Genomic DNA, 19,272 nt, shown 5'->3' on the forward strand with positions numbered 1-19,272 from the left:
GGGCCCAGCCACCTCCTGCGAAGCTGCTGGTTGTCACCAACTCAGCAGCGGCTGCGAGAAGGAACGGCGCGTTCCTCCCCACAGCCGCCAGTGACAGCCAGCAGCCTGTGATGCTATAGCGACCCAGGCGGCCCGCACGGCATCGGGGGGATGTCCTGGCCAGGCCCCCCTGTGCCCCCATAGCGGCCGCCTGGGTCGCTATGGTGATTGTTACACCACTGGATAGAACACGACAGTCCTGGAGGGACATGAAGAGGGGATTGCTTCCCTAAAATCTGATATTTTGGAGCTACATGATAAAATAGAAGATAGAGAGAACAGAGCAAGGCGCCCAAACTTTAGAATCAGAGGAGCACCAGAGTCTATGTTAGATATTTCTGCAACTGTAATGGCTTTATTTCAGGAACTGGCACCAGAACTACCCTTAGAGCAGTTAGAAATGGACAGGATCCGTAGGACACCAACGAAACGCAAACCAGAGGGCCCCCCAGGGGACATTATGGTGAAACTGCACTATTTAAAACCAAAGAACATTTACTTCAGGCAGCAAGGGGCGAAGAAGATCCGGCCCATTAGGGCTTTAATGACCAGTGATTTGCCCATTTGGCACTGACAACAATTCAGAAGCGCAGGAGCTTTAGGAGATGTGGGACAGCTTCACTGAAGCACCATATTTAATATCGATGGGGTTTTCCCCTTTAAACTTTGTTTGACCTATAAAGGCAAGCAACAGTCACCGACAACAGTAGAGACAGTATGGAAATTGTGTCCTCGGGGTTAACGGACGCAGAAGAAGGAAATCTACCACAATCTCATGCATTATACAAGCAGAATGAGCCCCATCTTGAAGATGCACATCAGAAAAGGAACACATCCCTGACAGTGGACACAACCCAGAAAAAGGGGCAATTATAGGCCATTAGACATGTAAGCTGCCGAAAAATTTGGTTCGGTTCGGATATTTCATCATTTCGGGATTCAGGTCCGAAATTCATTTCGGTCGGGGGTTTCGGATTCGGACGAAATCCGAATTATCGTTACTTTCGGATGAGTTTACGAACTAATATTTGTTACGACTACCACAGAAAACCATCTACAGATATTAATACTAAAGCTGAATCTCCTAGACCCCAATGGCATTGGGATCCAAATTTCTGAATTGCATTTGGAGGCTCCCGAATGGCATTCGGGTCTGGGGGCCATACATATATACTGTATATTACTAAAGCTGAGGATCCCAGACGCGAATGGCATCCGGGTCTGGGAGCCATATATATATATTACTAAAGCTTAGGATCCCAGACCCGAATGGCATTCAGGATCCGAATTTCTGAATTGCATTTGGAGGCTCCCGAATGCCATTCATGTCTGGGAGCCATATATATATATATATTACTAAAGCTGAGGATCCCAGACCCGAATGGCATTCGGGCAGGCCCGGCGCTACCATATAGGCAGGTCAAGCAACTGCTTGACGGCGCCAGGGGGGGGTGTAAAAATGCGACTGGCCGCAAGATGGCCGTGGCTGTGCTAGAACTCCTGTATTGGAGGTCACAGGTTCAATAAAGAGAATCTGTCACCTCCAAATGCTATCACACAGGGGATTGTTAGCTAGCTCCTGTGTGATAGCAATAAAGTTAAGTGAAAAAAAATAAAATAATAATTGATGAATTCTAAAATAAATAAACATTTATGAAAAAATAAGTAAACAATAATAATGAAAATGATAAAAAGTAAAAGATATCAAATGTATATGTGTTATGTGTATTGTGTAAAATGTTGGCTCAAACTGAAAAATAAAGAATTAAAAAAAAAAGTAAAAGATAGTAACATTAAAAAAATTAAGAAATTAACAAATAATTAGAAAAAAATCATAACAAAAAAAGTGACAGAGAATCAGATAAAAAAAAGTTTAAAAAATTGAAAAAGTGGGGGGTGCAAAAATGCTCTTTCGTCTGTGTAGGCAAAAATCCTTGCACCGACCCTGCATTCAGGAGCTCCCGAATGCAATTGGAAATTCGGATCCCAAATGTTATTTGGGTCTAGGAGCGTCACCATAGCAACCAAGGAGCAGCTGTGGAATGTATCTGGGAAGATTGGTACCTCTCTTCCGCTGTTGTTCGAGAGCTAGCACTAGAGGTCAAACTACACCATAAACACTGCGTTCAGAAGAGCAGCGGCCATGTTCTTGTAGAGCAGACATGACTAGAAACAAAAATATATTATTATATTTATTCCCATACTGTTTTACAAATATAAATCCTTCTCTTCTTTACATGATATAAAGTAGGCTTTTCAAGGTGCTGAAGGGCAGAAGCCATTTTGTTGTAGCCCTGGGGAGGAGGAGATAAGAGCTTAGTGGTGGGGGCTTGAGGCTGGAGACTGTGTGAACAGAAGGGGAAGGTAATAAATGTCTTCTTAATATTAGATAGGCAGGAGAGTAAAGGTCTTGAATGTTCATATCTATGGAGGGGGATGGGTGAAAGCAATACAGCTTTATTTCAGGGAATAGTCTGATGTTATCCGTAAGATTGTGACCTGATCTGGTTAAATTTGCTGGAGAGTAAGATTCATGGATTCTGCCCAAATTATATTTTATAAGCTTACTGCATCCAAAATGAACATAGTTCAGTTCACCCGCAACTCGTACCGCTCCTTAATGGCCCTGTGGGAAAGAAATGGTCAGCTGACCACAAGCTGAGAGCCTACAGGTCTTATCAGATGGTCAATGCCTCACTGGTGAGGGAGAATCAGTAAGGGCCAACCTAATTATCAATACTGGAAATCGCTGGTTTGCTATCAAGAATGTTGGTGAAACTCAGTCAAGGGGGTCAGAGAACGCTAGTCTGGGGATGCAATGCCATAAGAGGATGTAAGTTGAATTTTAGCAACAGAATCAACCAGCTGACCTGGACCATAGTAGCCAGCACGTACTTCTTGAGTCACAGTCTACCCATCCATGGGGTTATACATTTTTTCCCAAATTAATTTTTAATGTTAATTGTGACTTTGTAGATTTTATACAATGTTCTATAAACCAGCATTTATTTAAAGGACTGGGAATACTTAGAAGGATCTCTGCAAGGACGTCATGATGGAGAACCGGCCACCCCTCACATCACCGGGTAAGAGGAGACTTTCATTTCTTGTAAAGGAGAGAAGAGGATCAGCGGTTCTCAACCTGTGGGTCGTGACCCGCAGGGGGTCGAATGACGATTTGCCAGGGGTCGCCCGGGAGTCTCCCGCTATTAGATAGCCGCTCAAGGCTGCGCCGGGAGAGAAACACTTTCTCCCCCAAAGGTTTACTCTGCTCGATCGATTTTTTTTTTTTTTCTGACATTGGAGGCCACCGTAAGTCAGAAAAAAAAACAGCATAGGAATGTATGGCTAGATTCCTATTGGCTATTTCACTTTACAATAGCCAATAGCAAACTTGCTATTGCATCCACCCTCTGCTGCTGCCAATCAGCAGAAGGGGGCCTGAAGTTCTCCATCAGGTCCCCTTCTAGTGCTTGACCGCCGCAGAGGGCGGGTGCAATAACTAGTTTGCTATTGGCTATTGTAAAGTGAAATAGCCAATAGGAATCTAGCTATGCATTCCTATGCTGTTTTTTTTTTATTATTCTGACGGCGTACGGCCTACACATAGCACAGCCGGCCCCGCCCACTCCAGGAGCTGGTCTCATGACTGACACACCGCAAGGTCCTCCAGCATAGTAGAGTGTGGGGGGAGGAGTACAGACTGGAGAAAGGGAAGTTAGTTACATAGTTAGTCAGGTTGAAAAAAGACACAAGTCCATCGAGTCCAACCTATAAGTATAGCTTATCAGGGGTAACTCTCACGGTTTACACTGAACTCTATGGGCTGCTCTGTCAGTGACAGTACTGCGGAGTATGTACCTCATACGTTATATAGCCACACACTTTAAATCCAATTCTTCAAGTTCCAACTGCAGAGCCCGGTCCTGTCTTTGCCTATAGCAGTGGTTCTCAAGTTGTGGGTCGCTGTGTGATTTCTGCTGTGCTAGGTGAGAGTCCTCCTCAGCCCTCTCCTAGTGCAGCAGTGTCAGTTCTCCCGCCACGCCGCCATATGTCGCTGCAGCAGCCGCGTCATCCCTAAATTTTACCGTTGGGGGTCACCACAACTTGGCAAATGTTACCAAGGGGTCCCGGCCCTAGAAAGGTTGAGAACCACTGACCTAGATACACACATCCTCTGATATAAAGACATAGAAACAATGTATTCAGTCAGTGTGTGTGTTTCCTACAGATGGATCCAGAAACAGAAATACCCCAGAGAGATGTCCCCGTCCTCTGTGTTCTCGGGATTCCACACAGGAACATCAGGAGATCCCTCAGACCCGTCCTCTGTATTCCCGGGATTCCACACAGGAACAACATGAGATCCCTCAGGAACATCAGGTGATCCTTCAAGATGATCAGGTGGAATTTTTTGTTGAATAATATATTATTTATAATATAATAAGTAAATAATACAATATATTAATAACATATAATTGGCAAAGAGTTCTATTAAAACAAACAAAAAATATTGTTTTGTTAACTTATATTTATTTGTGTGTTTTTAGAGTGAAAATCTGATTGCTATTAAAGTTGAAGTCAAGGAGGAAGCAGAAGAGCTGTATGTGATGGATGAAGAGGCATGTAAGGAGGAGGAAATCCCTCCAGAGATCAGCACAGGTGACTAATAAACACTAAATCCAGAGAAGAGTCCCAGATTCTCCTTGTTCAGTCACTACAACAATCTCTTCTTCTCCCCACTCCTCTGTCAGTAGACAGTAATGGGGGGATGGAATGTTTCTAGTGGGGGGAGTCAGGAGCCATCAGCCTCTATTAGACTCCGGCTCTCCTCCTCACATCATGTCATTGTGTGTTACCAGCCAGGAGACGTGACCAGTCTCCCCCTACACACACTCTCTGGGGTCTCTCATACATCTCAGTACAGGGGGCTTCACTCTCATCTTCATTCACAGACCCCGGAGACACTCAGAGAGCCTGTGAGCGAAACGCGTAGGGAATTCCTCAAACTGTAACATATCGTTTATGAAACTGTTTAAGTTGTTATTAAGTGAATAATTACATGATCTATGAACACTATGTGAATTAGCAAGTATCTCAGTAACAAGGAATTAACTAGATTTATGTATGAGCACCAATCTTAAACATTTTTATCTCACAAAACCCTGTTTTAAAAATAAGAATTTCAAAAAATTTACAAACATCTGAGTCCTCTCTAAACATACTCTATCACAATTAAATTTGTAAGCGTTTATCTAACTGGATTTTTTGGGGAGGGAGGTCTCAGCTCACCGGTGATTAGCCTTGGGAAGTGCTATTTTTGGACCTTTTCTATCAATAATTATCATTCTAATCATGGCTTCCATGGCTTATTAATATGAATTATTAAATTAATTCGGGTGAGCAAATACAAGATGGATCTGTGGTTTCCTGTTTGGAAAAGATTAAAAAGGACGGGTTATGCTAGGGTTAGCAGATGTCTTTGTCCCCATTGTGTAGATTTACTATGACTATTTGTCTTGGTCACCATTGTCACGAAGCCAAAAAGCAATGAGAAGTTGGGAGTTGTTACCAGAACCAGAGGTTAGGGTAAATATTGTAATTGAGACAAATGTTCCGATGACAACTGTCATTCCCCTCACAGTATAGAGATTTCCCCTTGGGTCTCCAGCACAGGAAGTGAAGGGAAATCTACCCAACATGACACAATCATGAAAACAGATGGGTTCAACCCTTTCCTAGCCTATCTAAAACTAAGAAAGGTTTTGACCATACATACACTTTAAAAGTAAATATAATTATTATAATGAATGTATAAGTGTTTTCTAAACTTCCATCTGGACTGTTTTATCCTTTTCATTTATCTAAATGTCCTATTTCCACCAGACGCTGAACACAACAGAGGTATTAAGAACCGTCATCCTGTAATTTCTCCAGCAATAGAAGATGATGACATCATACCCAATGTTTCAGAAGAAGACCTAATTTCCCCAAATCTCCATCTACCACCTCATGGTGCAGATCTCCCATCTGGTCCCTCTGTAGATGAGGGGGGTTTTCCTGATTACTCACCTCCCACCAGCCATCGCAAAGCTCATAGTGGGGGTAAAACCTACCTTTGTTCTGCACGTGGTGAACGTTTTACCCAGAGAGCAGACCTCACCTCGCCCCAGCGGGTTCACACGGGGGAGAAGCTGTTTTCATGTTCTGAATGTGGGAAAGCCTTTGCCCAGAAAGCCCATCTCCTTGTACATCAGAGCACTCACACGGGGGTGAAGCCATACGCATGTTTCGAATGCGGGAAATGTTTTGCTAAGAGGTGGAATCTTACCACACACGAGAGAATTCACTCGGGGGAAAAGCCCTTTTCCTGTCCTGAGTGCGGCCAAAGTTTCCACAGTAAATCGTCTCTGGTCCGACACGGACTAATTCATACTGGCCAGAATCCATATTCATGTTTGGAATGTGGGAAATGTTTTTCTCAAAAACAGCAACTCACCCGGCACCAGAGAACTCACTCAGCTGAGAAGCCGTATCCTTGCCCCGTGTGTGGGAAATGTTTTTCACAAAGAGACCACGTTACCTCCCATCAGATGAGCCACACGGGAGAGAAGCCGTTTTCATGTTCGGAATGCGGCAAATGTTTTACCTGGAGGACTAGTCTCGTTGAACATAAGAGGACCCATACAGGGGAGAAGCCATATTCGTGTTCGGAATGTGGAAAATTGTTCTCCCAGAAGGCGCGTCTTATCTCCCATCAGAGGATTCACACGGGAGAGAAGCCTTATTTGTGCTCAGAATGCGGAAAGGGTTTTTCTTTTAAACATTTACTTATTAAGCATTATAGAGCGCACACAGGAGAGAAGCCCTTTTCGTGTTTGGAATGCGGACGGTGTTTTTCCCAGATGGAACACCTGAACTCCCATCAGAGGACTCACACCGGGGAGAAGCCTTTTTCATGTTCGGAATGTGGGAAACGCTTTGCCCAGAAAGGACATCTTAACTTCCACCAGAGGACTCATACCGGGGAGAAGCCTTATTTATGTTCCGAATGCGGGAGGTGCTTTTCTTCGAAGTATTTACTCGTTATTCATCAGAGGGCTCACACAGGGGAGAAGCCTTACTCGTGTTCAGATTGTGGGAAGCGATATGCAAAAAGATCTAACCTTGATAGACACAAGTCAACTCATGCAGGAAAGCGTTTCTTCGTTCCGGATGTGATCAATGCTTTTCTGGAAAGCCATCTCTTGTAAGACATGAAAAAGCAGGAGAAGCCATGGTGTTGTTCTGAATGTGGAGGGGGGGTTTACCGGAGGAGCTCATCAAATACAGGGGTCAACTCCCAAGTTCCTGCTCTTGTGGGAAAAGATTTTGCACCGGTGAGAAGTCTTTTTCGTGTTCAGAATCTGAGAAATGTTTTACCTAGAAAGGACATCTTAACTTCCATCAGGGGACCCAGTGGTGTAACTACCACCATAGCGACCCATGCAGTCGCTATGGGGCCCGGGGCAGAGGGGGGCCCGGTCAGAACCAGGCCGAGACATAAATAGTCGGTATACACGATGGCAATCCAGGCCGGCCGCACGCCCATATATAATATTGTTATGGGGCCCTGTGGTTTCTAGTTACACCTCTGAGAGGAACATCTATCGGGGAGAACCCTATTAATCTTTTGAGTAGAGGCGGTGCTTTTCTTATAAATATCTACTCTTTATTCATCAGAGAAGTCACACTCACATTCAGGATGTGGGAAGTTAAAAGATAAAATCTGGAAAGGCGCAGGACAACTCATGCCGGGAAACGGTACGTCATTCTAGATGTGATGAGTGCTTTTCTTGAACGCCATCTCTTGTAAGACACGAGAAAGCAGCAGAAGCCGTAGTCATGTTCTGAATGTGGAGGGTGATTTGCCGGAGGAGCTCATCAAATAATTCACAGGGGTCGCCTCCCAAGTACCTTCTCTTGAGGGAAAAGGTTTCACACCGACGAGAAGACTTTTTTATGTGCGGTCATCTTAACTTCCATTAGAAGACATATACAGAGGAGAACCATATTCATGTTGTGAGTGGAGGAGGTGCTTTTCTTCTAAATATTTACTCCTGATTCATCAGGGGAGCAGTAATGCCCACATTTGGAATTCAGGATGCTATGTGCTAAAAGATCAAATCTGGATAGGCGCTAGACATGTGCGATTCATTTTGTTCCGAATCAAAATTTGTACGAATTTTCCAAAATTTGGATATTTGGACACATCCAAATTTCTGAATCCCAATGTCCCGAATGCGTCCGAATTTCCGTTTCCGATTTTCGGATCACGTCCGAATTTCATTCAAGAACTAAATTGAATCGAACATGTGACTTTTCTGGCCAATCAGATGTGCTTTTTGGTTTAATGGGTCTGAATAAGAATTTCCGTTACGGTAACATGGGAGCCATATATATACATATAATACTAACGCTGAGGCTCCCGGACCCGAATGGCATTTGGGATCCGAGTTTCCGAATTGCATTTGGGATGGATGCACAGAGGATGGACCTGAGGGATCTCTTGATGTTCCTGAGGGATCTCTTGATGTTCCTTTGTGGAATCCCGGGAATACAGAGGACGGGGACATCTCTCTGGGGTATTCCTGTTCCTGGATCCATCTGTAGGAAACACACACACTGACTGAATACATTGTTTCTATGTCTTTATATCAGAGGATGTGTGTATCTAGGGGGATACTCAATACTCAAGAAATGAAAGTCTCCTCTTATCCGGTGATGTGAGGGGCGGCCGGTTCTCCATCATGATGTCCTTCTCAGGATACTTGTGGATACTTTTCAATACCTTCACTCCTCTGAAAGAAAAGAAAGGGGAAAAGTGATTGTAAACTGTTACTGGGGGAAAAGAATGGCTTGGTGCAACTAAAGGGTATCATTTGAGAGATGGAAGTAGTAACATCATTACTATTACTACTGTATCAGAAGGCAGCATTGTGTACAGCTCCTGGACCAGGTATAATAAGGCAATGATCCGGTGATCAGCTGTTGGATGCACAGCTACAGACGATAGGCTTCCATTTTCAGACAGTTTAAGCTTCCCGGGGGAATACATCCCCATAGCCATCAACCCTGCTGGACCTCACCATCTTATCTCCTACATCAGAGGACTTGCAGGAAGATGATGATATGTTGGGGTAACATGATCCCCCCCTAGGGTTGCCACCTGTCCAGGATTCACCCGGACAGTTCGGGTTTTGAATGCTGTGTCCAGGTTTCATGGCAGCAGAAACCCGGACACAAGATGTCAGGCAGACAGGGGCAACCAAAATTAATATAGGGGCTACTGGTCCCCCACTGTATAGTCTCGACTGTGGTATTTACATATGAATGGGTGGCACTATTTACATATGAATAAGCCACGACTCCAAACAAATGTCAGCGCGTCGCTAGAGTGCTCGGGTTTCACTTGAAGAAAAGGTGGCAACCCTATCTGAGAGACAGTTGTCACCTGAAAACAGGAACAAGAATCTTCTCAGCAGACCCCCCCCCCCCCCCAGTCCACAGAGAGTCCTGGGACCCCCTTCTCTCTTCCTTCTCTCATAATAAGAAGACATTATTAACTCCTTCTCACTGGGCACACATCCTCCAGACTCACAGTCATCAGCAACTTCTGTAAAGAGAAGAAAACATAAGTAATTCTGCAGGGTTCCCAATGGGCTACAAAAAAATTGCCCCTCATTTCCATCACTGGGCACAGCACGCCATAATTAAAAAGCCAGAGATACTATCATATAATCACAAAACAAATAAAACCCCCACTGATAAATATTAAAATAAAATGTTTGGCTTTAAATTTCTGTTTCATTGTTTACAAGTTGGGCTACAAGAAAATGGCCGCTGATCTCCTTCATTTAGCCGGTAACTTAGAAAAAAAATTGATACCGATGTATTCTTATAATAAATACCAGATATATAAACAGATAATACAACCTGATTAATTTCATTTTTTTTAGCATTAAAGGAGAACTATGAGGTGAGTGCTTTTCACTCACCTCAAAGTTCTAGCCGACCTGTGACATAATGAGACTGTCACAGGTCGGCTCAGTAGATCGGGAGGTGAGCGAACACATACCGGCATTCGCTCACCTCTCGATCCTGTCACGGCTCTCTGCCGTGACAGGGGAGGGCTGGATTCCCCCCTCCCCGCTCTGATCCTCCAGCGCTGACTGGCGGAACGGACGGGGGAGGGTACAGCTGGCTCTGCCTCTAGATAGGCAGAGCCAGCTGTCAGTCACGCAGCTGGGCGGATCCCGGCACAATTGTCTGGATCCGCTTCAGCCGTGTTGTCTCAGTATACCGCGAGCAGCAGCTCGCAGTATACTGCGGCGTCTCAGTATAACGCGAGCTACAGCTCGTGGTATACTGAGCCTAGGCTGACGGGAGGACGCTAGTTTGTGTCCTCCGGTTACCCTAAGGAGAACTATGGGGAAAAGCCTTAAACCCATAGTTCTCCTTTAACATCATTATCCCAATCACTCTGGTTTATACCCTGAATATTGAGAACAATGAGATCAGATGTAACAACATAGATAATGATCAGGTCATAATGGAAGTATCGGCTATTGTTTATTATTTCTCTATTTCAACTCATGAGGGACAGTGTGATCTTCCTGTGTGGAATCCCGGGAATACAGAGGACGGGGACATCTCTCTGGTGGGTTCCTCTTACTGGATCTATCTGTAGGAAACGCACACACTGACTAAATACATTGTTTCTATGTCTAGCGTCTCAGTATACCGCAAGCTGTAGCTCGCGGTATACTGAGCTTAGGATAACGGGAGGACGCTAGTTTGTGTCCTCCCGTTACCCTAAGGAGAACTATAGGGAAAAACACTGACCCCATAGTTCTCCTTTTAATAAAACTAAAATGAAATCATTCCACCGGACTTCAACAAAATGGCTGCCAACCTCTACCTCTAAACCCAAGCTCTTTCTGAGAGAAAATCAGAATAAAACAGAATAAAAATGTCACAAATGCACAAATAAGCAATAAATATATCCTCTTGGTAGTTCTAAAACTATAAAAGTATATCTATACCCAAAACTTTTTGGGGGGGATAGTGTGGGGAAGGATTAGAACCACTCTTATTTTTCACGGTGTTAGGGAGATTTCCCTCACTTCCTGTTCTGGGAAGAAGCTTTTACCATACAGGAAGTGAGGTAAAATCTGCAGCAGAGAAAGACAATAAAAAGAGGGGTCTAACAGAGAGTCTAGCATTCCCCCACTTCGTCACTTCCTGTCCTTGAAAAACCTTTTTACCAGACAGGAAGTAAAGGAGCATCTCCAATGGGGCTGCATAATACACTAAAACCTGTCACAGGTTCTTTTCCTTCCCCAATGTTTGCAAAACTGAAAAAAAGTTGTGGGTATAGATAACTTTGAGGGCCTGTTCACACCAGGGGGTGTGCACTATGGTGTGTATAACGCACACTCCTGGTGTGCATTGTGTAACTGCACTGGTATGCATTGTAACAACACATAATATTTGTTTTTTTAAACTTTATTTGAAGTTAACAAAAAAGAAAACCCCATTTAATGGAACTCAACACAACAGCGCATTGCAACACGCAGCCATGTGCTTAAATGCATTGTGTTGCACACCAACACACTTGTATGGTGTACACAGGGCAGATAGAAAACATTTGTGCTCTCAAACTCCATGATCAACGCTCATGGTGTCAACCCACCCTAGAAGTGTTATGACCAGGGCTACAAGAAAATGGCCACCATGGACAGGTTTTCATGGATAGTTTGTAGTTGGTGCTTTCTCCCGATATATCATCTCCAAAGTGTGGCTCTCTTGTAGCAGATTTTTCCTATTGCCCATCGAGAAGAAGGTCATAATGTCTTATTATAGAGAAGGGGTCCCAACACTCTTTGTGGACTGGACATAAATATTTTATCTCCCGTGATCCCAGAGCATTCAGTGTCTCCGGAGACCTCAGTATCATCCCATGACTCCATTGGGCTTGGGCACCACCATCAGAGCTGTGTCTGCACGCAGCCAGGTAGGCTTTTCTAATTCCTGGACTGACCCGCTCCTAGTGCATATAGACTCCTATACATGACAACTTGTCTAAGAAATTGGCAGATTTTGAGTGCCAGACCTCCTGGTTGGACTGGGCGCCAGGCTTGGGGGTTCTTGGACTTGGGTTGCGGAAGTAGAGAAATAAAAAGGACAGGTACGGAGGCAGAATTTTTCTCCGCTGAGGGGAAATGGGTGCTCATGCCACCAGTAACATCCTCGATAATGGCATCAAGGGGCAATCTGAAGAATTTGTCCCCAAAGACCATGTGGATCATACACTTCTTATGCAGTCCGACACTCTAACCTTTGGCGAGTCAGTCAAGGTTTGGCAAATTAAAGTCAGGATAATCTGTATATATCATATACAGATATTTATATTACAGCTGAAGCTCCTAGGCCCGAATGGCATTCGGGATCCGAATTTCTTAATTGCATTCGGGAGCTCCCAAATGCCATTCAGGTCTGGGAGCCATATACATATATTAATAAAGCTGAGGCTCCCAGACCCAAATGGCATTCGGGAGCTCCCAAATGCCATTCAGGTCTGGGAGCCATATACATATATTAATAAAGCTGAGGCTCCCAGGCCCAAATGGCATTCGGGAGCTCCCGAATGCAATTCGGAAATTTGGATCCTGAATGCCATTCGGTTCTGGGAGCCTCAGCTTTATTAATATATGTATATGGCTCCCAGACCCTAATGGCATTTGGGTTCCGAATTTACGGATTGCATTGGGGAGCTCCCGAATGCCATTCAGGTCTGGGAGCCTCAGGTTTAGTGTTATATGTATATACTGTATACGGCTCCCATGTTGCCATAACGAAAATTCATGTTCAGACCCATTCGGATGCATTAAACCGAAAAACACATCTGATTGGCCAGAAAAGTAGTTTTTGTACGAAGTTCGGACAGAATTCAGAAATGGAAATTCGGACGCATTTGGATGCGTTGGGATTTGGAAATTTGGAAATATCTGAATTTTGGAAAATTCATCCGAATTTTGATTCGGAACGAAACGAATCGCACATGTCTAGTAGTTGCCTCGTTACGGTGGAACACTGCCCACAGTAATAGACGACTTTGTACAAACTTCTCTCCAATCGGGTACAAGGCTGAAGTCACCTATGCTGTGGCCCTACTAAAGAAATGGGCCCCTACATTTTGTTGTTTTCCATTTTGTATCTGTAAAGATTAATTTTTCGGCATGGGGTTTGTGGCGTCTCACCAGAACAGAATCCATTATGAAATGTTTATTTGCAAAACCAAGACTGTATACATGAGTGCGCTCAACGCATCAGAAATGCCTGGATGGGCCCAAAGTGAAAAGCTATTGCCGTGCTCCCCCTTTGGAAAATAAAACAGAATGCTCTGCAAAACCAGTGTCACGAGTGCACTCTGTATTCATTGTTTATTTATAAAATAAAGATTTGATATACAAAATGTATAAAACATCAGTTTAAATACTAGTAACTCAAACAAAACTCACCCATTATTGTTTTCTTTTAATAAATAATTTATTTTTAACAAAATGTGCGCAGACCAGCCAAGTTTAATCGTGTGATTGTTTTTATCACTTAGAATTTAATTTTCTAAAAAAATAAAATACACAAAAAAAAAAAGTACACACTACATACATGTAACATGACACAGTAATTATAATACAAAGTAGGGATGTATCAATAGCAGTTGTTGAGATTTTTTTTTTGGTACTCGCCGATACCGGTTCCTTGTGCCCCGATTAACATGACCAGTCACCCGGCTTCCTGATTGCCTGTAAAGCCGGCTTCACTTGCCCAGGCTGCCTGACCAATCAGGAAGACGGGTGGCGAGTCATGAGGTGCCGTCCAACTTCCTGATTGGTCAGGAAACCAGGCTGCCTACCAACAAGTGAAGCTGGCTTCCTAGCCAATCAGGAAGCCAGGCGACACGTCATGACCCACCTCCTTCTGATTGGCTATGAAGGCAACTTCACTTGTTCCTAGGCAGCCTGGCTTCCTGACCAATCAGGGAGGCGGGTCATTATGTGCCGCCTGGCTTCCTGATTGGTTAGGAAGCCAGGCTGCCTAGCAACAAGTGAAGCTGCCTTCCTAGCCAATCAGTAAGCCGGGAGGTGGGTCACAGGCTTCCTGATTGGAAAGGAAGCCGGCTCCATGCTACTTCGGCACTGCCAGTCAGAGGGAGATCTCCTTCTGACCAGAAGTTCCGGTATCGGAGGTAAGTATCAGAGCATTTGGGCCAGTACGAGTACTCGCCTAAATACTCGGTATCGGCACTGATACTAGTATCGGTACATCCCTAATACAAAGGCTATCCCAGTATACATGATGTTGACTTTCATCAGTCCTTTACTATATACAGTACAGTAAGATCCAAGAGAACTAGTCTTCCTCATTTTGGAACCGCTTGTTATGGTAGAACTATAGCCAAAGCTAGTTTTGAGTTTTGGATGGAGTGATGAGAGATTAGAACATCTGCCAGGTCTTAATTCCTGTATGTGTCCCCGTTAGGGAGAGTTACTCTTTCTATTTGTTTTGGTGACCGTTATTACCGAAAGTGAAAGTGGAAGGAAATTCAAAATTCTGAGTTGTTACCAGAACAGGAATAGAGGGGAAGTCCAATGGGGACACTAGTTCTGGTGACAACTGCTTTGTAAGGAATTTTCTCTTACTTCCTGTATTGGCTATGGGCCAGGAAGTGAAAGAAAAATTGCCCCTGATGGGACACGGGTGACAAAACACTGATGTTTTATCACCCGTCTCTTACTTCATCCAAAACTACCAAAAAAGTTTTGTTTTTTGTTCCACCTTAAAGTGCAGAGCCCAAATTTTTTTTTAAAATGGAGTCGAATTTTTTTTAAATCTCCATCAACTCGTTTTGCAGTGAGGAGATGTCCCTTCACTCCCAGTCCTGGAGACACAACAGGAAATCTCAGTGAACTTAGACTGTTGTCACTGGAACAGGTGTCCCGATTTTGGGGTTTTTCCCTTACTTTTAGATTGTAAGCGCTCAGGGGCAGGGCCATCCTTACCATCGTCTTGAATTCTGATTGTAATTAGGGATGCACCGATATACCGGCCGCCGAAACATATTGGACGACAATGGCACTTTTGGCATAATCTGCGGAAGGAGAGTGCTGTGAGCGGCCGGCGTCTCACCTCTCACACCACTCAGCCTCCTGTCACAGTCCGGCAGAGCGGTGTGTGGGCGGAGACAGTCGACGCTGTCACAGGAGTCTGAGCTCTCCTCCCTGCTCCGCCCACTCAGCCTCCTGTGACAGCGTGTCAGAGAGGAGAGGGGGTACAAGCAGTCACTGATCAGTGATCGCTGAGTGTATGTACATAATTGAGGACAGAGTACGGTTCCTTTATCCTCAATTATGAATGTATGGTAAGTGATCTACATCACTTCCTGTTCATTCATAATTGTAGATATAGTAAACACACTCTATCCTCAAGTTATGAATGAACAGGAACACTCAGTATAGAGGATTCCTGTTCATGTATATATGGGGATACAGAAAACCAAAAAGGACTCTGTGTTCTCAATCTCTTTTTCTATTTTAAAAGGCAAATATCAGGGCTCAGTTTAGACCCCCAATATTTCCCCGAAGCCCCTAAAAGTAATGTAAAAAATAAAAATATTTAATAAAAAATGAATAAATAAAAATAAAAAATGTAAAAGTTTATAAAAAATAAATAAAAATATAATATTGGAAAAAATGAAAATAAAAAGCTTTTTCGGTCTGAAATTTTTTTTTAATTTCGGTTTCGAAGTTTCCATTTCGGTGCACCTCTAATTGTATTGTCTTCCTTATATTGTAAAGCGCCTATATAATTCCTGTATAATAATACCCACTGCCCAAATGACAACTCAACATTTTTGGAATTCCCCTCTCGCTCTCTGGCAAAGGCCGCCAGGACAAATACAGAAGGTGAATCACCGCAGCGGGGACACAGATAACAATGAAAACTTGACAAATGGTCTCTAACCCTTCCCTACTCTATCCAAAATTTGACATACATTTTAAGAATATTATCATCATATTTGGGCAATACGAGTTCATTGCCAATGCCATTTTTTTTTGCACTTATTTTATTGTTTTTATGTTACATTTCTATAATGACCGGCAATGAGAAAACAAAATGAAGGCTGAATATACAAGAGCTTTTTTGTTGTTGTTTTAAAGAAGTACTCCTGGAACAAGTCAAAGCCTTACCCTTGCCGTGGGGCTTCCCTTGCATTGCAAGGGGGCTAACTGCTAGTTTTGTCTCGGGTGCTCAACTAAAGCAGATTTACTCACCTTATCTTCAGGCCAGCTGGGCTACTAGACCGGACCCTGGGCCCCGGTGGTCTAAGCACTGTCATCAGGTCCATTCAGTTGCATTAGACATGAGGACGCTAAGGGACAGTCCTCAGCAGAGGCGGAGCGAAAGAGAGGTGAGCACTGACTGCCTTGGGAACGAGAATCGGGGGAATATATCTGCTTTATTTGAGCCCCCCTAGACAAAAGGTAACACGAAATCACCTGCACTCCATACAGACCTTAAAGGAGAACTATGGGGTTAAGGCTTTTCCCCATAGTTCTTCTCAGAGTAACGGGAGGACACAAACTAGCGTCCTCCCATCACCCTAGGCTCAGTATACCGCGAGCTGTAGCTCGCGGTATACTGAGACGCCGCAGCTGAAGCGGATCCCGACAATTATGTCTGGATCCGCCCAGCTGCGTGACTAGATAGGCAGAGCCAGCTGTTCCCGCCCCCTCCCCCGTCCGTTCCGCCAGTCAGCGCTGGAGGGTCAGAGCGGGGAATCCAGCCCCTCCCCTGTCACGGCAGAGAGCCGTGACAGGATCGAGAGGTGAGCGAAGGCCGGTATGTGTTCCCTCACCTCCCGATCTACTGAGCCGACCTGTGACAGTCTCATTGTCACAGGTCGGCTAGAACTATGAGGTGAGTGAAAAGCACTCACCTCATAGTTCTCCTTTAATGGAAGGTTGGTGCTTGAAGTGACAACACGGATGGCGCCGTGTCAGATACAGTCCATAATAGAAGTCACCAGCACTCGATGATATGTGCAAGACATCATCAACATCATCGAGTGCTGGTGACTTCTATTATAGACCCTAGACAAAAGGAGCACTTAACCCTTGCAGTGTGGCGTTAGGGTAAGTCTTTGATTTTCCCGGAGGTGAAGACAAACACATGGTACTTTTTGGAATAGGGGAACATGTGATCAGTCTCCTCCCTCCTTCCAGTCCCATGCGGCTGGGTAGGGAGTCCTCAAGCCCTGTGTAAGCTCCAAGTCACACCACGGGCCAATTCTAACGGCATCCTCCCGTAGTGTGGAAAGTGCACCTAGATTGCGAGCTTTGTTCTGGGTATTTTCTGACAGCTTGTAAACCGTCCATGTGAAAGGACGCTTACTCAGCTGTACCGTCATGAACCACTTCTCTCGTGCGAGTACTTAGACATCAGATAAGGAAAGATCCCTCTAAGACCCGTTTTCCACAGTCAGGACATGAACGCGTTTAATGTGTTTAACCAGATCAGATTTATCCGTAAAGCATTTCTCACAATGGGAACACGTATACGGTCGGTCACCGGTGTGAATTCTTTCATGTGTGACCAGGTGTGACCTTTCAGCAAAACTTTTCCCGCACTCCAGACACGTATACGGCTTCTCCCCCGTGTGAACTTTTCTATGTCTGCTCAGGGACGACTTCCTAGAAAAACATTCGCCGCACTCGGCACAGGAAAATGGCTTCTCTCCCGAGTGAGACCTCTGGTGTGAAATAAGGTTCCCGATCTGGGTAAAACATTTCCCGCATTGGGGACAAGAGTGTGGCTTTTCAGCCGTGTGAGTCCTCTCGTGATAAACGAGGTTCGACTTGTGGGTGAAACATTTCCCGCAGATTGGACATGAGAAAGGCTTCTCGCCTGTGTGAATTCTGTGATGCCTAATGAGCTGAGATTTCGAAGAGACGCATTTCCCACACACAGAGCAAGAGAAGGGCTTCTCACCCGTGTGAGATCTCTGATGCGTCAACAAGCTGTCTTTCCTAGGGAAGCATTCGCCACACTCAGAGCAAGGAAAAGGCTTCTCGGAGGTGTGGCTTCTTTCATGGATGACCAGGGTGGACTTCTCTGTAAAACACTTCCCGCATTCGGAACATGCAAAGGGCTTCTCCCCCGTGTGAACTTTTTCGTGTCTGATAAGAAATGACTTTTGAGAAAAACACTTCCCACACTTGAAACACGGGTACGGCTTCTCTCCCGTATGAGTCCTCTGGTGTCTGACGACATCAGACTTTTGTGTAAAGCATTTACCACACACGGGGCACGAATGGGGCTTATCCCCGCTGTGCCACTTCTGATGCCTCTGGAGAAAAGATTTTTGAGTGAAACACTTCCCGCATTCGGCGCATGAATATGGCTTCTCTACAGAGCGGTTTGCCGTTACGGGCTTTTCTCCTGCATAGTCTTCTGGGATGTCATCGTCTTCCGTTTCACCATCCGTAGTGATAGTGTGATGATTCTCCGTATTGCATTTTCTGTATCGTCCATCTGGAGGAAACAAGAGATGAAGAAGGAAAAGGAATGAGGAATCCCATTTTAAGGGGTGTTCTTTAATCACTTCAGGACTGCCATACGTATATCAGCAGAGTGGTCCTGGGTGGTTATACCAAGATTACAGCCGTGACCTTGTTCTCTTCAGCAGGGCCCCAGCTGTCACATACAAGTGTTTGAGCACTTGTCAAGCCGCTCGTTCACATGTATGCAGGTGATGAGTGTGCACGCCTAGTCCCCACCCCCTCTGCCACGGGCTCTGCTGTCCCCAGAACCGTCACAGGGGGTGTCTGTGGCTTGATCAGAGGAAGATCAGTACACTTCCGGTGTCATGTCTCCAGCTGCTGTGGCGGGTGCAGGAGCTGGAGAAGCACGATCAGTCCTTCATCAGCTTATCCATAGACATTAAGAGACTACTAGATCCCTGATGTCTCCATAAAGAGGACCTGTCACTTGCTTTATGCTATTACATAGGGCCTTGTTAGCCCGCCCCCTATGTGATTGCAATAACGTTGCAGCATGACAAATTAAAATGACATTAAAGGATAACCCCCCCCCCCCCCCCGGTGGGTTCGGGGCAGTCTTTAAAATATG

At 44.8% G+C, this 19,272-nt stretch overlaps 1 protein-coding gene across 1 annotated transcript in view; it reads right to left on the reverse strand.

The window, feature by feature from the left end:
* The window catches only part of LOC108798170, a 193,101-nt gene that overhangs the window by 39,433 nt on the left and 134,396 nt on the right, over positions 1-19,272 (reverse strand). Inside the window, 1 exon segment of the mRNA XM_018569902.1 lies at positions 17,630-18,544. Coding sequence (XP_018425404.1) covers positions 17,630-18,544 — 915 coding nt within the window.

Source organism: Nanorana parkeri, unplaced genomic scaffold (assembly GCF_000935625.1).
Source record: "Nanorana parkeri isolate BGI_ZX_2015 unplaced genomic scaffold, ASM93562v1 scaffold1424, whole genome shotgun sequence".
NCBI lineage: Eukaryota > Metazoa > Chordata > Amphibia > Anura > Dicroglossidae > Nanorana > Nanorana parkeri.